Source organism: Chiroxiphia lanceolata, chromosome 4 (genome assembly GCF_009829145.1).
Source record: "Chiroxiphia lanceolata isolate bChiLan1 chromosome 4, bChiLan1.pri, whole genome shotgun sequence".
NCBI classification, from domain to species: domain Eukaryota; kingdom Metazoa; phylum Chordata; class Aves; order Passeriformes; family Pipridae; genus Chiroxiphia; species Chiroxiphia lanceolata.
The window spans coordinates 50,337,832-50,357,980 of NC_045640.1; the positions used below are offsets into that span (position 1 = coordinate 50,337,832).

Consider the following 20,149-nt stretch of genomic DNA (forward strand, 5'->3'; position numbering starts at 1 on the left):
TTTACTGACTCTTTCCCTTAATTAATTTCACTGTCTGACATACAAAACTTCATCATTGTGCTTACATGACTGCATTAAGCCTATTAAGTACAATTGTGTAATTTCTAAAACTGTTTCAACTAGTGCAAAGTATAGATCATCTCCAAATAAAAGACTCTAAATTGTAAAACATAACTGCAAAGCTTCTTGTGTGTATCTTCCCCATAATCTCAAAATATGAAAGCCAAAGTAGGGGTGAGTCTTTCAGTTCAATCTTTCCAAGCTGATACTCCCTCTCCACTTCATTTACTTCATTTAACTAAAGGTGAAGTTTTCCGTAAAAGCACCTACATCCATTCATAAAATGAATGAGAACCCTTTTTTCTTACTATGGAAATGGCAAGATTACAGTGCCCAAAGCATAAGTACAATAAGGCAAAATAATGCTTTATCTATTGTTACTGCTCACTGGATAGCAGTAATTCACAGAGATTCCCATACCAGATTCTGAATGTCCATCTCAGAGAACTCTAAAATTCTCTCTATTATATGATTTAATCCAGCACAAATTTCAGGTTCTAATCTCTGTGATCCACTGCATTCATCCTCTGAGCAAGACTGACAACTTTTTCTACCCTTTTATGAAAATAATCTGAAAATTGAGGACATCAAAGAAAATGAAGGTAGGTTCATTAGCATAGCAAAAAATATTGTTTGCATCAACTGCCTTAACTTTTCTTATCCTTTCTTTGTTGACAGGTTATTTCCTATTAGATCTTGCTAAGCATTTTGAATCAGTTCATCTTCAAACCTCACATTTCAACTATAGGAAGTAGAAATTTACACAAAACTTTAGAACACTTTCTGTGTACCCTCAACCAGCAATAATCCCACCCTCACCTTGATTTTAATAGTGTTGTCATTTTAATGGTCAGTGTAAGAAATTATGCAATACAGAAAATACCTGACAGGAGTTTACCTTCAATTACATTATTTGCTGCAGACATAATCACTTTTTTGTTTCCTTGTTGCAGTGCTTAGCACAAGAAGGTGTTCAGTTATCACTAGAGGACCTTGGCATTGCTGTATTGAAATACATTGTGACAAACACTTAGTTATCACTCGTAATCCCAAAGAGATATTTTTTATCACTACTCAGTCTTGCTTAAGTGCAGGACACCAGCCTGACTTAAGGATCGCTGTAGTCAGTGGAACGAAGAAGTACTACTTGACATTCAGCTCCTTCCTTGGGATGTCTTGTTTTCTATGCTCATTGAGGATGCAATGTGGACTATATTAACTTGTAAAACTGGCCTCATCTGTTTTGAGGATAGTTTAGCAAAATATGTCTTTTGACTCTGAAATCTGCAAACAATGAATGAGCTCATTGATACATTCTTCACTGTTCAATCTAACATCAGACACTTGGAGAATGATTTTTTTTTTCCTGGAAGAGAAATTTTGATGAATCTTAACTCCCAGCTTATTCACTAGACAATATGATCCCTGTATCTGACTTAAGGAATCAGATAGGCACTAAATATTCATTCAAAGGCACCGCTTGACTCTTCTTCTTCTTCTTCTTTTTTTTTTAATTAATAAATTTCCCAAGACTAATAATACAGGTTTCATTTCACTACACAGATTTTGCACTAACTGCTTAGTGTGTAGATATATGTGGTATTTCAAATCTGGGGTAATTCCATATTGCTACAAACTGTTTATACCATACAAAGCAGTTGTGTAATTCTTTTGAAAACTGTAACTTCTTTAATTCACAGTAGCTGTTTCTTGTGTCCCCTCTTTTCCCCCCTGCATTTCCATATTTAACTAAACATACCTTCTTCCCTGGGACCAGTCACTCATACCACCACGCTTGGTATATTGTAAGTTGAAATGTTTCTAAAAAATGAAACTCCTTTTCTTTTCTCAATCCAATAATCTCCACTGAGGAAAAAGTTCATTACAAAAGTGACTGAGGATAAAAACAGACAGTCAAAAAGTTCAAGTTTTAAGATCCATCTATGTTCATTGAAATAGCAGTTAAGGAACAATTCAGCCTACAGTATCCCTGATGATTGAATTTGTCCTTTTTCAAGGCTAATTCTCTTCATCTTGAATATTATTTGCTAAATATTATGGAAGAAAAACATAATTTCAGCTGTGATTTGTACTTGTAGGTTGACTCTTGACACAGGATGCTTTGACAAAAGAGAAAATTATGGGGTAATAGAAAAGCAAGCTCTTCAGGATGTTAATCAGGATCAGTCTTTCTGTTAAATCATTCTTCACTCAGATCTTGACAAGGTGATAGCTTTTGGAGGATGGAGGTTCTCAATATCATTTGTGTGCTGGATACCATGGCATCTGTCAATCACCTCTGCGTTTGCCTTGCTTGCTGCAAAATGTAACAGATGATTATTGTGTTTGCTTCAGAGAGACTGGCTCAATGGGCCCTTCTCTTCCTAAGCGTATGTCATCTTCCCGAGATAATTCGATGGTACATATCCTTTCTGACCTTTTGCTTCGGCCAGCCACCATTCTTTATTGCCGCTCAGGTCAGAAAAACGAAGTATCCTAACCTTCTGGTACTCCTGAAGACTGAGTTCTTGGTCATTTCTTGCTTGAAATGCGTAAACAGCATAGAAGGTCTGAAAAACGAAAGCCACACAGACCAAAATCGGAATTAAAAAATGTAGCTACATCTTACCCTGTCATTGTGTATTGGTATGATTTCTGTGTACAGAAAACATGTAATAACATATACAAATCAGTGCACAACCAGTGCCTGGGATTGCTGGACAGGGCCAAAATAAAAAGTAAAATTGAAGGTTCTGGGGAATTCTGCATGAGGAGGAACGAACCAAATGCCAAGATCTCTTCACTTTACTATGCTGGTTTTCAGCTCACACCAAGTGGACATGGATTGCATGAAGAATTTTCCAGCAAGGTTTTCTCAGGGAAAATCACCTTTCACAAAGCTCTTGTATTCAAATGTGGTACATGGGTCACTTCTGTGCTGTGCTGATCAGCATTGCCACAGCTTTCTTGTCAATGGTAAGTCTAAAAATGCCCCAAACTGAGCTATTTTGCAGGTTCCTGCTCCATAGAAGAACCATGAGGCATTGTACATGGGATAATGCAACAGTCTATTTTCTGTGACACGGGACTGCAATTCACAGTTTAACTGATTATCTTTTCTTCCCTCATAGCTACTTAAGAACAGAGGATAACAAATTCTCGTGTCACACTGATAGATTAGTGCCAGTTTTTTACGGTGTAAAATGAAACCATTTAAGTTATAAACAGTATAATTCTAGATTTGAAATAGGAGCAACAAGAAGACAGGCACAGTGTGTATCATACTTACATGCTGATCATCCATATCCTGAAGAGCATCAGTCCCTGTGCCATTAATTGTGGGGTTTTCACAGATTTGAAGAGAAGAGCTGCTGTCACTCTTCTTGTGCCCTGGACTTCTTATGCTGCTGTCAGTAGAGGGCCGTGAAGAGACAAAGAGGCTGATATTATCAAAATCATCATCACTAAAGCCGTTTTCTGTGACATCCTTCTGTGCTTTGGCTGGATTGTAAGGCCTCAGGAAGGAGGAATACGCATACCCTTTAAGGACTAGAAACAGAATAAAGAGACAGAAAATAAACAAACAGCAAAACTCTGCTAAAATCATTTCAAAACCAGCCATTTTATGCAGCTGTCAGTATGATAGAGGCAAACAGATGGGGCCAGAATGAAAAGAAATCAATATCCCAAAGGGAAGCTGTCATTGGGATCTTTGTGCAGAGAACTTACTTCCTGTGTCAACAAGCCATCTGCTTGTACTTCCGAAGGGGTCCTTTTGCTCCACAACAGCCACCAGTTCTCCTCCATGTAAATCAATATCGAATTCCTGAGTGGCATTGCACTTGCGCTTAGCTTGGTACAGCGATTCGGGGCTGTACGTAGACAACAGCTTGGACCTGTGGCCTTCTGTTTGACGTGGGGACTCCAGCTGAAAAGCAAAAAAAAAATATTCAGACTCAATAATGCTGAGGTCATTTCTAGAGCAACTTAGATGCGGAAAAATCTGTGTGTGCTGCCAACGGACCCCACGTTTTTACATATAGACCAAGGAGTTACTTAGACAGCTATATGTGACCAAATGGCCTTTGCATATGCAGAAAGGACCTGTCCAACTGCTATATTAATAGGTCAGCAGTAAAGGGCAGATTTTAAATAAATGCAGAAATTTCACTAATTAAAGACCTCTTAAGTCTGTCCTCTGCTCTCAAAGGGATTGTGTTTTGTATATGAACTGCCTCTTGCGTAATTGTTTTTCTGAAGCAATGATCTTTGTATTCCTATGTAATATCACCAAAAAAAGCACAATCTAAAAATGGGCTGAGGTGTGCTAAGATCACATAACAACTTGCATGATAAGGCACTAGTCAAAAAAAAATCAGTGGTACCCAAACTGTCTGCTTTTTGGGTGAAATTACCTCCCTAAATGAGGCAAGGAGCTATTAATTGCTGGAAGCATATTTGTTTCACAGTTTGGTCAGAGGGCAGAGAGGGAGGTGCTGCACATCAGTATTATCTTAACATACCACAGAAGCAAGAACACATTTGCCTTACTGATGCTAAAAGGAATCCTACAGCTTCCTCAGGTTCTCCTGTAAAATCTGCACTTGAGTCTTTACTGTAAACTAGACTCCTAAAAGCTCTGGAAATGTCTTATAAGATTCGGAACCAGGGGGACATAGATTTCCTGGTGGATTTTTAAAATCTGCTGTCGGGGTGTACGTGTGTGCATATGTGTGTAAACATCAGTACATATAACCACAGCTGAGCATGGGGGAAAAAATCATCTGAATTACAAGATTAAGATGAACTATAAGAGTATTTAACAAAAGAAGTAACCCAAGTTATTTATACAACTTCAGACTTAACATGTGCTTAAAGGCCTAAGGGTAATCCGAGCTAATTTCAAGTAGATTTTCAAGATAATACATGAAAAAAGTGAAAAATCTTCTAGTTACTAGTCAGTGAAATAGCTTCACTCCAACAACCTGATTCAGGAAGAGACCAAGCCCAAACCTTTAGGTTGCATAAAAATGGATTTGTTTCAAAAGTGATCAAAAGAGGATGCTTCATACACGATCCAGATGTATGGTACTCACAGGAGAAGGGACAGGTTTCTTTCTTTCCAAGCTCAATTTTCTCTCAATAAATGTTGCACTGCTGTTTTCTTTCACAAAATTCAGCTTGTGAACCTCCTCTATCAATTGATTCTGCACTTCACAGATGCTTGAGGAGGACAGCTGCAAACACAAATGTGGGTTAGATATCATGTACAAAATGGTAAGGAGATTTGAGAGAGAGCAGATTTGGCTTAATGGGCTGAATGCTAGGAGTCAGGAAATCTGAGAAGTTGTGCCAATTTTCTGCAGAGCCCATAGTGCAGTGTACTCTCTACATACAGGACATAGAGAGAAGAAAGGGTCTTGCTTAAAGAAAGTTTCTAGTAATTGCTATTAGATTTAAAAGACATGGCCATTGAAGTTAAATCATTAAAAATATTCTGAATGGTGCTGAAAATGAACAGTCTTGTACTTATGCTACTGAGCCACCTGCTTTCAGATGCAAATGTGCATCTCAGCAGCTATCAGTGTGGCCAATGTGCTGCATGGCTTGGAGTAGCTTACCCCGCAGCTGTGTGTTTGTGCAACTGGGTGCCAATAGGTTAAAAATCATTGGGTAAGCTGAGTCTCTGTCTGTGGCACTGGGTAAGTGCTTTTGGTCTATGCCTTACCCCAAATGTATCTGCTGATGTAAACAGAAAAGAAAGAAAAAGAATTTGATTTTGTAGCCAGACCTTCACAGAAAACAATGCTTGATATAACAGCTTTCAAAACATGAAAATGTCAAATTACAGGGATGTAATTTCTTCATGTGGGAAAAGTCTTCATTTTGCCATTAAAAACATAGCTCTGTTTTGATCCTGACCTTGCTTTCTTAATTTTTTTCAACTACCCCTGACTATAACGTGCTCTGTTCAAGCCTTGATGGGAAGGAATACTCTAGAACTGCCTTACTACAATGTGTTTCCTATACAGAGTCTTGCTCTGGTTCAGGTGAGTGGATTTGGATGTGTGGAAGGCACTGTTGCAGCTATGCTTCTCAGGGGGTTCAAGTCCTCCAGGCAAAAGTATGACATAACTGAAACACAGTATGATTTTCACACAAATTGAGAATAGTTTTTCAATTTCAATCTTCAGGTAATGACCATAGTGCCCAGAAAGAGTAGAGGGGGCTGGAGGAACTAATGCCCTCCTGTGTAGCCCACACAGGCTTCTTTGGTACTTTTGGCTACATAAATGAAATGATTTGGACTTTCTATGCCAGCATAGACAAAGCTATTCCTTACTGCCGAGAGATGTCTGCAGGAGCTTCTGCAGCATATTTGGGTTTAAAAGCAACTTGCTTTCCATAAAAATTATTTCATCAGATCTCCTAATTTGTTTCTCTTTTGCAGTCATCTGTGACTGCAACTCTAGCAGTCACAGAAATGTTCATGTACTTTCTTAGAATTTCTCTTTCCTGCGTTTTCTTGGCCATTTAGGGTAGATGCTAAGAAACAAGATTAAAATGCTAGCAGCTGCCTCCTTTTTGCCTTACTGTAATGTTCTTGCCATTACTATCACTGGAACAGCTGGAACAGGTCCATTAGGATCGTTCTCTACGAAAAGTCCAGGTCTGAAAAAACTTGAGCTCAGAACATAAGTTCCTCAGAACTCAGGTCTGTGGGGTGACCTTATTGTGGCCTTCCAGTACCTAAAGGAGAGCTGGAGAGGGACTATTCATCGGGGTATGTAGTGATAGGACAAGGTTGAATGGCTTCAAACTGAGAGAAGGTAAGTTTAGATTATATATCAGGAAGAAATGCTTTACTGTCAGGGTGGTGTCAGGAGGTACTGGAACAGGTTGCCCAGAGAACTTGTGGATTCCCTATCCCTGGAAGTGTTCAAGGTGAGGTTGGATAGGGCTCTGAGCACCTTGGTCTAGTGAAAGGTGTCCCTGCCCACAGCAGCGGGGTTGAAACTAGATGAATTTTAAGGTCCCTTCCAACCCAAATAATTCTGTGATTATATGAATTTAACCTTTGCTGATTGTGCTCAGCAGAACCACCTGACTGTGCTCAGCAGAACAAACAAAATCAGTGTAGCTTGTAGATGTGTGTCCTACATAACTTTAACGAAAGCATACAGAAAGAAAAAAAGACAAATTAAGTCAGAGCTATACCTGTTTCTAATGTACTTACTGGAACAGGCACTACCACAGCAGAATTTGATTGAAGTGCTGCAGACATAATATTCCTGAGGAAGGTGATGAAGCAATGTAGGCAGTTCAACACAATCTTTTTGGCTGCTCTGTTGAATACCTGAAGTTCTTCCACTAGCTGTGCATTTAGAGCCTCATAGTCTTTCTTTGCCAGGTTCAGCTCTTCTCCGGTTGATCTCTGAAGGCAGCTGTTGTAGTCCAACAACTTGTCATAGCGCTTCTGGATGAGCTTCTGAGGGCCTGAAAACAAGGCTTGTAGTGCTGAGAGAGGAGTCAAAATAAGCTTGTCCAGTTGAGCCATCTGGAAAGGTATAAAACAGACCTACTCATTACTGTATTCGTACAGTCCTTCAGACCCTGTAACAGGTTGAGCCTGATGACAGCCTGTCAAGCAACCTGCTAATTACTCTTCACAAAACATTGCCATCAGTGGGCCTTGAGCAGTGTCCAGCATGACTTAGAATCTCCTTCATAACACTGCAAAGGAGGGATATCAGTTTTGCAGTGTCTGGTAATGGCAGTGGTCCCTTGGAGGATGCAGCCTGTGGTACTGACCATAGGGTGTTACCACTGGGGAAAACAGCAAGGATTGGTACAGTGGTCCAATAAAACCGGGATTTCCTTAACTGAAAGGCCCATACCAATATACAGCCTAAAGGCAATGAGGTCTTGTGAAGTGGCAGTCTTTTTTGCCTTTTTTTTTTTTTTTTTTTTTTTCCTGGAAACAGCTGTAACTCAATTCCTGTTTAAGCAAACACAAACAATCACTTGATTTGATTAAATTAGGTTATGCTTGTTGGTTTTATCTCTAGTAATCAACAAAATTAGACACCTGGTAAAAAAAAGTCTCAGACTTTTCCATTAGTCTCTAATTGTCTCAAGGGATTAATATTGCATGAAATAAATTTTTGTAAGTCACTTGTTCAGATACAGCACAGGTTTGTAGTGAGTGAAACTCATCATCATATTAAAGCTCTTGGACATTCTATGTGAATTAAGTTCTTGGGTTGAATGTGAGAACACAATCAGCTGTCTCTGTACCCTCCAAAACACATCACAGTTGGGGACACATCCATTTTATCCCCAGAATTGCTCTCCCAAGGCCAAGATGACATACACTCGCTAGATAGCTCCTATTTTATTTCTACTTGAAAATTTTCCCAAAAATCTAATGAGATAGAAAGGTATTAATTATTGCACAAAGGGAAAAAAAAATTAACCCAAGCCCAGTACTGAGATCTACCTTGATAAAAGTGTTTCAGGAAAACATGTGAATAACCCTATGGGTTGTTCAGTGAGAACATCTACCCATTGTGCAATGGCAAGACAAAAGCCTGTTTTTAAAAAAACCTTACACATAGGATAGAGAATCCTTGTAATCTTGTAAATCCAAGACACAGAAATAAACAGATAATTTAACATGGTTAATAACAATGTCCACAGTTAAAATAAATAAGATTAAGTTGTTTGGGGTTTTCTTAATTAACACAGACCTTCAGAATAACTGGATCATGAGCTGATAGGTGTTACAATTTTTTTTCTAAAAAGAAGTATTTTGTTTCAGCTCTTGTGGAATTACTTTTACTTCTCTTTTATGTTTCTGAGTATGAAGGCAGCTTCCATAATGAACACACTCACCATTGCAATGATAGAGGGGTACTCTTTTGCACTTCATGCACTCTTTCATTGTAAAGACATTGAAAATATCTTTCTTTGAGATATTTTTGAGATTAATTTTTGAGATAATTTTTAAAGGTGCAAATTTCAGAGGAAAAGATATACATCATCTTACTTCCCTGTCATTATCCTGAAGGCTGGGGTCTGCCAAATAGCATACTTTTTCTTGCAGACTGAGTGTTTTGGAAAGGATTGAATGGCTATATTTTAGTCAGCACAGAGCTAGGAAAGTGTAAGAAAACCTTCACCTCTAAATTTTTCCAGCTTGAGCAGCACTTTGAAGAAGCAGCCTGTCCCATTTTGAAGAGACATTTTAGCTATCTTATTAGACCCAGACATTAGAGTTTATTTGAATTTTGAAAGCAAAAGACTAGTTGAAAAGCTTTCACTTTTTTTTTTTTTTTTAAATTGCTTTATTAATTACTATGGGGTATATTCAGATTTTTCATGGTTTACCTATGTGGAGCACTTGACAGTGCTGTGTTAATATCTGGACTGATCTTACAGACCTTTCCTAACCCAAACCGTTCTGTGATTCTATGACTCTAAAGGTAATAACTTACTTGAAAAGTCAATAAATCTGAGATTTTCACAGATCTGCAATTCTAGAGCTAACAGTACATGAGCACAACAGAGATCACAAAATTCACTCTTAAACTGCAAGTGCTGGTAATGAAAGTACAAAGGCAAAGTCTGCTGCTCTTGTCTGAAGACATACAAATTTAGCACAAAGATTTTAGTTTAAACCCAGGAATTGAGCTTGAAAAGTTTTCTTTAGTTCTTTTAGGGAAAATGCAATGCATTTACACAGAATTTTATCTTATTTTTTACAGAAACTCAACCAAAAACCCCACTCATCTTTCCCAATGGATTCCTAAGGGGGGGGGGGGGGGGGGGTTGGTTCCCTTCAGTCCTAGTCTTCCTCACATACACCTGTTTTCTCACACATACAGACAGCTGTGTAACACTGGACATTGTATAAACTTACAAGGTCTTCACAGAGATTTGCAGTGTTGTTCCCTTTTTTCAAACAGTCATTGACTTTGTCATCTTTATCTTGCAAGATTTCCTGAAGCCCAACTATATTCTGGGCAGCCAGATGTATAGAATCCTAAAAAAGAAGATGGTAGGAAGATGAAACAGTATTACAATCTATTTTAATATACTGTGTTTGCTCGGACAGATACTGCAATAATACTGATGGAATTTTCCATCTCTGACACTCATGCAGTTGCTGTGCAGTTTCCAGCCATTGTGGGGTTGTTTACTGTGATAATATTTTCCTGTGGTTTGTCTATTTTCAATGTAAACTACTTAAGAATTAAGTTGTTAATGTTCATCTGAAAAACTATGCCCTAAACTAATGAATGTCCCACTGGAAATCAGCTACTCCTCAACAAGAAGCCAGCTCAAGACCCATGCATCCTCAAAAGCCTCTTTTAGCGGACTAAGTAGAACTAAAGTGGTGTATTTCACTTTCTCAGAATTTTAATCTTAATGAAGTGTGGATCCATTTGGATAAGGAACTGTCAGCACCATTCCAGGCATCAACCCTTGCGGGCTGAGCTCACCGGCCTCACCCTGTTTGCTGAACCAAACAAGGTGTATTTGTAATAAGCCCCAGCCAGCTGGCTTTTGATCTTACCCACCTCTCAAACAACTTTTGAGTTTTGGTTAGGGCACACTTACGCTTTGGCCTCATGCCAAAGTTGGCAAGTAGTCCATGAGAGGGAGAGGTTGATAAGTCACAAGCCAACTCTCAACTTTGGAGAGTTGAAGCAAAGACATTTACAGAACTTGAGCACTCTTTACATCTAATGCTAGGCCTCAACACAACTTAGCAACAGGAAAAAGGAAGGAGTCCTCACATCCAAAATACATATTATAGGACATTTTAACTCATATGGCTGCAACTCAGTTCTTCCATTTTTAATGAGAAGCAGTTTGTGCTCTACTGCAGCAGATGGGCGCGACAGCTTCACACAGTGATTGAAAGTCCTAACTGTGCCACCAGACAGCACCTTCTTCTCTGCACTGCACCTGTGGATCTCCACAAAGCCTGCTTCTGTCACGGTAAAAATGCAAAAGAGGTGGCTTCAACACTTCTTTACCATGGGCTCAGCAATGTAGCAGCAGCACAGCTTATTTATTTAATACTCTGATGTAGACAGGCCTGCTTATAAATAATTTTGGTGTTGCCTAACCAGTGGCAGAAATCTGTGTCAGACTGGTTATGGTCAGGATTTTGTGGCCACAGATTTCAAAAAGGCTTGTACCCACCTGTAGATGTTGTGAAGAGAGTGAAATGTTCTTCACACACAATTTCACAGTTTTCTCTAAACTTCGAAACAATTTTTCTTCCCTATTAAAGGTTTGATCTTTCACCTAAAATAGACATTTCCACTGTTATTTTGGCAGCCCAAAGGAGCCTGGCTAACGGAAGAAACATCCAGAGTGCTGCTAAAAAAATCCCAAACCTTCCCTGGACTCCTCCCTTTGAAAACAGATCAACCCTTAATTCTCCCAAACTCCAGTTCTAATTCAAGAGAAGTCAAAACCACATGGCAACATGACAGAGAATTTAATTTTTAAATCCTCGTGGAGCTGCTTTTTCACGAGCACACCAGCGCGTGCCGACAAAACTCTTATTGTTGCTCCGTTTGAGGCGAGGACCGGGAAGATGGTGAGATGTTTTGGTGTCGTGGCATCACTTGCCCGGGTGCCGGTCCGTGGGTGATGGGGCGCTTTCCCTTTGGTGGGCTGTAGGTGGCGCTGTTACCCCAGAGCCGTGCCAGCCCTTCCCTGGAAACGCCGGCAGCTGGGAATGGGGCTTGTGCTGCTTCTGTGCGCCAGCTGGAAACACCCTGAAAACACGTTTATTTCTGCCTACCTCTCACTTTAGAAGCCTGAGAAATCTCAAGGCTCGTCTTAAGGGTCTCGCTGTAAGGGTCACAGCGTGCTTCAACATGTGAATTGGAAACTTTCTTAGTTTAATTAAGCAGCAGAGAAGGATGAATCTTTAACAGATGTATTCTGATTCTAAAATGATTCTCAAATGTTTCAAGCTTAATGAGAAACAAAACCAAAAAACATAAACCAGAAGCTTCTAAAGGAAAAAAAAAAAAATCACATATCCTCTTAATCAAATTTAATTCCGGGGTTTTTTTTCTCATTTTATAGCCTTGCTGGTGCCTGTCACATTCTGAATACAAAAATTTCCACTGTACAAATAAATGAACAGAAAAAAAAAATGTGGGTAGTTTGCATCAGAGAAAGGGGGAAACCACTGATAAAAAACAAAACAGGAAAAAATGGCATGTACCTTGTAAAGTCACATCTAGAAAGGCAAGTGACCTTGTGTGATCAGCCATCTCATGCAGTGAGGTGTACTGGATATAATTTTCAAGGTCAGTTGCAATTGATTTTCTTTGAGATTCAGATTTAAGCTTTCCTGAAAATGTTTATCCTGCTAGGTTTTGAATTACAACTTTGAAATTATGAAGGAGCATTTTAATTTTGGCTGCCCAACACCCATCAGACTCATCACAGAGTTCTTTGTCTCTGGTAGTTTTGATGGTTCCAGGTCTTTACACATGTAGAGGCAAACCCCATGGCCTTTCCTAATTAGAGGTATTGCTCATCTTCTTTGATGGGTTCCGAACCTGAATGCTACAACACGGAGCAAGACGGACTGAACATGTTCTCAGCACCAACAATAACTATTGCCAGTTTATCTGCCAAATGCTGACCTCAGGCTTAGTTTTACAAAACTACCACTCACTTCCTCTCTACTGAAGATCAGAAGTTTGAGAAACTCTTGTGTAAAAAAGGAAAAGGTGGAGAACACATTACATTATTTTCTATTTCAATCACAAAGATCTTTCCTGTCTTCTCTGACAGTCAGAAAATTACTTTACAAATTACGCAGAAAAAAAGCGCAACACCACAAACTCCATTTCCAACATGTTTTGAAAAATGTCCAGTGCAAAAGCAGAACTGAACCCGTTGATGCAAATCTGCAGTGGGATGAGTAAGTACCTGAGGTTCTCCCCCTGTCAGTATTTTCAGATGGCTGGTGACCCTCTTGGATTTCTTGCTGATGGAGTGAATATTCAGTCGGGAAAACTTTTCTTTAAGGGTTTCATCATCATCATTCTTCCTATACTTCAGCACTGCAGACAGAGAATTTCACTACATTAATAATCTGTATTCGCAGGACTTTTCAAAGGGACAGGCACACAAATATGAAACCATTTGAGAGCAGACACTTTGATGTCACTTGCTGTAATCTTGTGTGAAAATGCTTGAGAGGATGAAAACCCTGTTATCAACACTAACCTTGGGAAGAGTGAAGTTAGGGCTTCAATGTGGCAAGTCTATAAGAAATATTACTATTACTGCATCTTAATTATTATCAGTGTTTGCAACTGCATTACAGACAATATAACATGAATTCTTTCATAGTTTTGATACTGGAGTTACCAGGCAGATAACATAGCTGGCTGAGGATAAGTGACATTAGGGCAACTGTCACCTTCTTGAAACTCGGTGTATTAGACAGTGTGGGTGGCACCAGCCAAAACTGTTGTAGTGAAATACCTGGAGTTGAAACCTCTCTTGTAATGGACAGCCCAAACCTACAAAGACTTACTGTGCTTTTTTCTTACCTAAATCTTTCCTCCTTTTAAGTTCATTGATGTTCACATTAATGTTTTTCATGACAAAAAGGGCATCTTGTAGCGCCTTGTGGTCAGGGTGAGAGGTAGGAGTTGAATTCAAGAGTTCATGGAGTAACAAGGGATATTTCATCACCCGTTGCACTGGTTTAATCATCAGAGATCCCATGTCCATTAGATTTGGCTTTCCTCTATAATTTATACCAAAAAAAATTGTCACAAAATAAGAAATTCCTTGAAGGCAAAACCTTGTTATTATTTCTGTCTAGTGATTGAAGCTGCTGCCTTTTATATCCTTCAGCTGAGCTTTCACCTACAGAAAATATCAAAACCAGAGCAATCCTTTGCACTGAGTAATAGTCACTTAAGTGCAACTACCATTTAAGTAAAAAAATAAGACACATCTGTCAGGGAATGGAGCCTGTTGCAAACGAAACTCTCCTGTTGCCCCCTCAATGTGATACACACCCAGAATTTTCTGTATTTTCAGCAACCTACCAGACTATTGCTTAGACATTACTTCTGAAATTGTCCCACTCAGTCTGAGGGTGCGTGTGGTATAACTTACACATCACAACACCCAGGAAGGGAGAAGTAGGTGGAAGAACAAATAACAGGAAGTTTGAGAAATGCATGTGAGCAGGGCTGTTACATCCTGCTCTGGTGCCTCAGGCTTAAAATTTCAACATCTACATGCTGTGAGTAACTGGGATGCCTGCTCAAAATGCATCCCTTCTCACAACATCTCTGACTTGCCACCGTGACCTGACCCTTAAGCTTTACTCTCTTTTACTTGTGGCTTTTCTTTGCTGGCTGCCAGCTAGTTATTTCTAATGATGCCTGAGCTTCCAAAGGGTACCAGATTGGGCCTGGGGAAATGTTGAACACACAGGATATTCACCCAGGCTTGATCCAACCTGCTGGAAGACTCCTTACACAAAGGCAAAGCAGGCAGCTGGTCAGGGTGGCAGAAGGACAAGAGTAGGGGAGTCACAGTTTCCAGCACAGGCAAAAAGGGGTGCTTTGTGGATCTAGGGTAAACCCCCACAGGCTGGGCAAGGGCAGCAGAGCAGCTTCCCCAGGCATCCAAGTGCCTCAGGCCATGAAGACCACCCGAGCTCTTGGGCCCCAAGCCAGCTGAACTCATGCTCCAGCCCTGCTCTGGACAAAAGCCTTTGCTTACACTCTCCAGGCTTGAATGGAAGAGGCTGTGCAGCATGCAGGCTGTCACAAGAGCCTGGAAGGAAACAGAGAAGGGCAAGACCGAGCCATACGTGCCTTCATTACCTTCTGTGTGGCTGGTAGAAACATGGGGTCTCCCCAGAACAAGTAACACCAGGTGGTCAAGTCCTAAGACCAGGCCCAGCCACTGCTGAACCGCCAGCAGCAGGACAGACATGTCCGTGGCCTCTCCTCACTGCAGTGCTCCTCAGCAAACCAGACAAAGCTCCAGCACGAGCTCCCTGGGACCTCTCTCTTGAAACTCAGCATGAGCTACTGGTAACCATGTGGAGGGCAATAAAGCAGAGCAAGCTTTCCATTTGCATGGCCAAAAGGCTGCTTTGGAGCAGAAAAAGTTGTTTGACATTAACTATGCAGGAGTTAAGGGTAGGCAAAGAAGGATTTCTGCACGTGGAAAGATGAAATAACACAATGTAGGAAAGTACAAAGAACAGGGAACAGCCACTTGGTTTTGCAGGCTGACATCTATTGTTTTGTGCAGCAGAAAGAGTAAAAGAAAAAAAAGCCTTCATTCCCATTTTTATATGTGTAAAAAGTACAAGAGCCAATCCTTACTGCTGACTAATTAACTAACAATTTGAATGTCTTTGAGAAGAGACATCTGCATATTTAAACCATCTCAAACATTATCTGTAAAAAAGTTCTGCATGAAAAAAATTAACAGTAGATACCTTTTAAGGCTTCTTGATATCCTGAAACCTTCTCATCATTTCAATCCCCCTCATTTTCCCTATACCCTACATTAAACAGAGAGCTATTTTCCCTTCTTTCAGCTTCTGGTGGCAATAATGAAAAAAAAAAAATCTTAAATTGTTATTGTTTTCTCTGAAAAGCCCCATGAATGCAAATCTATAAAAGCTGCCTCATGAATGGAAAAATCTTCAAGTGTCTTCTCTTTATATAGTTGCTCTTTGGACAGCTGCCTAAGTGATAAACAGTCCTCTGTTTAGTATCTGCATGACACAGTCTTGCAGTATGGTGTGAGAGATAGCAGGTTTGTTATAAGATAATGACTCCCAGGGGCACAAAATGCCACAAAGTTCAACTCATCTGATTCTCCCCAGCACTATTAACTGAGATAGCCACTCTTCCTGGACAAGTCCCATTTGCAATGCATCCTGGTAGGACACACCCGACCACTGGGCAGGACATGGCATTGCCATGCAACCCAAGCAGGAGAGTAATGGCTTGTGACATCTATTGTGCAGAAAATTAAGTTGATAATTCATTTGTGATGCTACTTCAGCCTTCCCTCCGTGTTATTGTGAATTTAGCAAGTATTCTAGATCATACATAGCTTTACTAATCTCATCACAAATTATTACTGTAGCTCTGCAGTAAATGCAGCTGGTATAACTGCAGTGAGCTTCATGACATATCCTTCCTCCTGCCTCCCAAAGTCACACATACAGAAAGATTCCCACCTGCTTAAAAAACCCGTGGTGGTGAGGTACACAAAGGCAGGTGATGCAGGATTTAATTTCATTTGGTCTCATTACCCAGCAGCTTGTTCCAGTGGCAAACGCAACAGCCAGTGTCGTACAGCCAGGCTGAGGCTGGTGGGATATGCAGCTTGCCAGTTTTGTAATAGTGTGCAGGCATCAGGCTGCAGAGCCAACTTAAAGTCTCGGGGTTCGTGGTTTGCTGTGCGGCTTCATTTTAGTACAAGGCATGTAGGACAAATAATTCACCGTGCCGTAAGCCTCTCATGCAAACCCAGGGAATTCACTGAGGTCACACACTTGTTAAGCCAAGCAGAGTTTTTAACCTATCGAGCTGCTAGCAAAGGGCAGCACTGTCTGGTATTTATGTAATTGTTTTCTTGATCATGCTTGAATGAAAAGCAATCTGGAAGCAACAACATCACAGACCATTTGGAGTGAGTTAGGCTGTATTTTTCAGTTCAACATCAATTGGATTTTTGGGTGCAGTCCTGCCACAGCTCTGCAACCTCTAAGCTGAGTTGCAGGTGATAGAATTTCTGAGCGCTCTGCCGGTCAACAGGGAAGGCAAACGTCACCACACCATGTGAGGTAGCCGAGCTCAGGGACAGGAGTATACAGGAATGGCCTTTATCAAAACAAAAGGCAGGAAAAGTATTTCCTATCATAGAGTAAAGCTTGGAACCCCTAACTTTAGAGTTTCAACATGCAAATCCTTTGAAGTGTATTTTACGCAAATCATAATTATGACATGCGAATGACTGACTAACAAATTCTCTGATTTTACAGGTAGGTCTGTTCCTCTTCTACCAATATAGACCACACTTGTGCCTCTCTTCTCTTAACATTTCATCTGAAGTTGTAATCTTTTCCTTCCGTTCAGACACCCCCTCCTCTGACCTCTCACTGCAGGTAACTACAGGCATTGCTGCATTTCAATGATCCCAACCTGCTGGATGTCCAGAAACTGCAGCTGTGATAAATTCTCCTTTATAGCTTTTCAAAGATATCACATTTTGCACAGAAGTCCCTTAACCACAACTCACCAGTGGCTGGAGGAGTTTTCTGGCTAAGCGTTGCAATGAGCTCATCATTGTCACTGTCAGAAGGAAAATCCTAAGGTGGGCTTCTCATATAAGGCTACTGAAGGGGTCATCGGGTTAAAAATACCTTTACCTGCAAATCTGTCTGTATTGTAGCAGGTCTACAGCAGCCTATGCAGAAAGATTTCAGAATGTCTGAATTTCAAAAATTGATGCTATGTTGTTGACAAGCAGTCTTGCAGACTTCAGAGCCCTCTACATGTGTCCTAGAAAAATCTTTGGCTTATACTGACATAAAAGCTTGTCTTCTTAAAAGTTCCACCTGTACAGTTTTAAACATACTAAAGATAAATTAAAGGTATTTTAAAGATTATTTTACATGTAAGAAAGGCAAAGTACTTACTCTTCTTCATATATCTTTCTGCAAAAGAGAAGAAAACAAAACATGTATTAGATTCCTCCTAAAAGGATTTATACAGATCAGGAGCCAGATTCTCAGATACATTTCAGTGACACAGAGCAGCTGTAACTGGCCAGTTAACTTAGGTTTATGACTGCTATGTGTCAGCAGAGCTGTACAAAACAGCCAGAGAGTATCGGTTAATCTGGCCCTACAACTTTTTGAAAGGACAGACCCAAACGAGAAAGGATTGTCAGAAACCTGGCTTTGGCTATGAGAGCCAGCCTAGTCCTCCCACTGTTAAGAGAAGGAAGTTTGGATCACTCTGCTAGCAATTGTGAGAAATATTAAGTCATTAATACAAAAAGTAAAATTAAATATGTCATTCCTATACTTTACATACATTCCTGTCTTCTCTCTTTAAAAAGAAATGTATTTCTAAATGAGAAAGAATACCTTTTAGCCTTTTAGCATATAGAATCAATGAAGCTGTTAAGCTTTTTGCAGACTACACATCAAATGAAACCTCTCCAGAGTAGGATGGAGTAGATTTATATACTGAAAGCAGCAGGGACTTACAATCGTAATTTGCAAACATGCAAACACATGCACAGAATGCTTTCCTTGTGGTATGAATTCACTCAAATGCGAGAGAACCAAATGTCCCCCCATCTCTGCATTAATCTTTCCTGACATCACATCCTCAGCCACTTCTTTTTTTGACAGCCTGCACTCTCATCTCCTTGCCCACCACTGTCTAGCTGAGCATCTGGAAGCTGGTGCTTTCATAGCTTTTGCACTGTCAGCATTTTGTGTGCTTAGGACGTCCCTCTGTCCCTGTAATATGTGACCGAGCTACTCCAGGCTGAAAGCTGAGCAGGTAGTTGCCAGCATCCTTTCATTTCTACCAGCTGCATTTCCTTGGCTAAACTAGCAAACAATATCCCCAGTTTGTATAATCACAGCTGAAACATGAGACTCTACAGAATTTGGATTTGCACGTCTCCAATGCAGACACCTACATTTTGGGATGAATTTTTTTCCTCTTCAGTCAAAAGGAATAGGAATCTCAGCATAGCTAATTAAATCTGATTTGTCTGTACAGATGTGCAGAGTGCCACTCTTAAATTGCTCCTGATATAGAACTTGTTTTTTACATGTCAGATATTACTCAGCTGAGGAACAGAAGTCCCTAGTAATGTCAGCTAATTTAAGATTTTTTAAAATGGAACAGTATTATTTGCAAGGAAAAAAAAATATTTAACAAGTAAACATTTTTCAAGAGCAGTCATCACCAGCCCACACCCACACACCCCGACCCCACCACCCACCCCCCACCCCCCCACTGCCTGCATTTGTTATGTCTCACAATGGAAAACAGCCTATAACTTATTTGGTAACAATCCTTCATAATTTTCTTCCTAGGGCAAATATTTTCCAATGGGTAGTAACAGGTTTAAATGACCACAGTTCTGCATTTTAGCATTTGAGTGTGCACTTTCAGGTCTTCATTGACTGCAATCTTTAGGCACTGGGAAAAAGCACAACATAGTATACACACACCAGGGCTTTTATCGTTGGTTCCTGTTTAAAGGCTAATCAGGAAAGAACAAGACAAAACAAGGCTTCATTGTAAGGAAGTCTTTGTCACTTCCTGCTAGCAAAGATACAGTAGCTCAGCACAAAATATCCTTTCTCTTCAGAAAGCTCAGCTGAGATGTTGGAACAGGAGCACCTCTTGCTGGCTCTGGAATTCAAGTGACAGCCTCCACCCTAGCATGTACATGGATTCTATTTTTTATCTTTATTTTCTTCCATGCCCCCTTGCTTCAGCAGCAGGGATGAATGACAGTAGCAGCTTCTCTTGATTAGCCAGGAAAGAATATTGCAGGCATCAGCAACTAAAACATTCCCTTAGGGGAGATACCTGGTCATCCATTAGCCTGAAAGCCTGAGTTTATATGAAAATCTATCTCTTTCAACTTCCAGGGTAGCTAAAACCTGAGTGCCCTGCACATATAGTTTGTTATGTATTTAATAACCAGGTATATTGCACAAAATAACGTCATTTTCAACATAAACTGTTTTCAAAGTAAACATTTCTCTTTCAATGTTGTTGATATTTTCCTCCACCACTCTTTCCAGATTTCACTTGGACATACTTCCCACCTCCTAAGTCTTAACACATCTCTGCTCTGAAATTGTGGCATGTTCCCTCCTGACACCTCTGTGTGATGCTTTTGGGAAAGCAAGGGGGCAAGAGAATTTATGGGTGGAAGGAGAAGCACTCTCCATGGACAGGATGAGCAGGTTCCAGTGACTGGCTGCAGGAGGAAGCTGTGGTGAAGGAAA

At 40.2% G+C, this 20,149-nt stretch overlaps 1 protein-coding gene across 1 annotated transcript in view; it reads right to left on the reverse strand.

Moving 5' to 3' along the window:
• Nucleotides 1–1,432: 1,432 nt before the first annotated feature.
• Nucleotides 1,433–20,149, reverse strand: part of ARHGEF38 (Rho guanine nucleotide exchange factor 38) — a 36,791-nt gene continuing 18,074 nt past the window's right edge. Inside the window, exons 5-14 of the mRNA XM_032686119.1 lie at nucleotides 17,801–17,818; nucleotides 13,662–13,861; nucleotides 13,033–13,166; nucleotides 11,275–11,379; nucleotides 9,983–10,105; nucleotides 7,298–7,618; nucleotides 5,157–5,297; nucleotides 3,790–3,988; nucleotides 3,350–3,609; nucleotides 1,433–2,630 (exon numbers count right to left, since the gene is read on the reverse strand). Of these exons, the coding sequence (XP_032542010.1) occupies nucleotides 2,445–2,630; nucleotides 3,350–3,609; nucleotides 3,790–3,988; nucleotides 5,157–5,297; nucleotides 7,298–7,618; nucleotides 9,983–10,105; nucleotides 11,275–11,379; nucleotides 13,033–13,166; nucleotides 13,662–13,861; nucleotides 17,801–17,818 (1,687 nt within the window). The 3' untranslated portion in view covers nucleotides 1,433–2,444. The remainder of the gene's footprint in view (nucleotides 2,631–3,349; nucleotides 3,610–3,789; nucleotides 3,989–5,156; nucleotides 5,298–7,297; nucleotides 7,619–9,982; nucleotides 10,106–11,274; nucleotides 11,380–13,032; nucleotides 13,167–13,661; nucleotides 13,862–17,800; nucleotides 17,819–20,149) is intronic.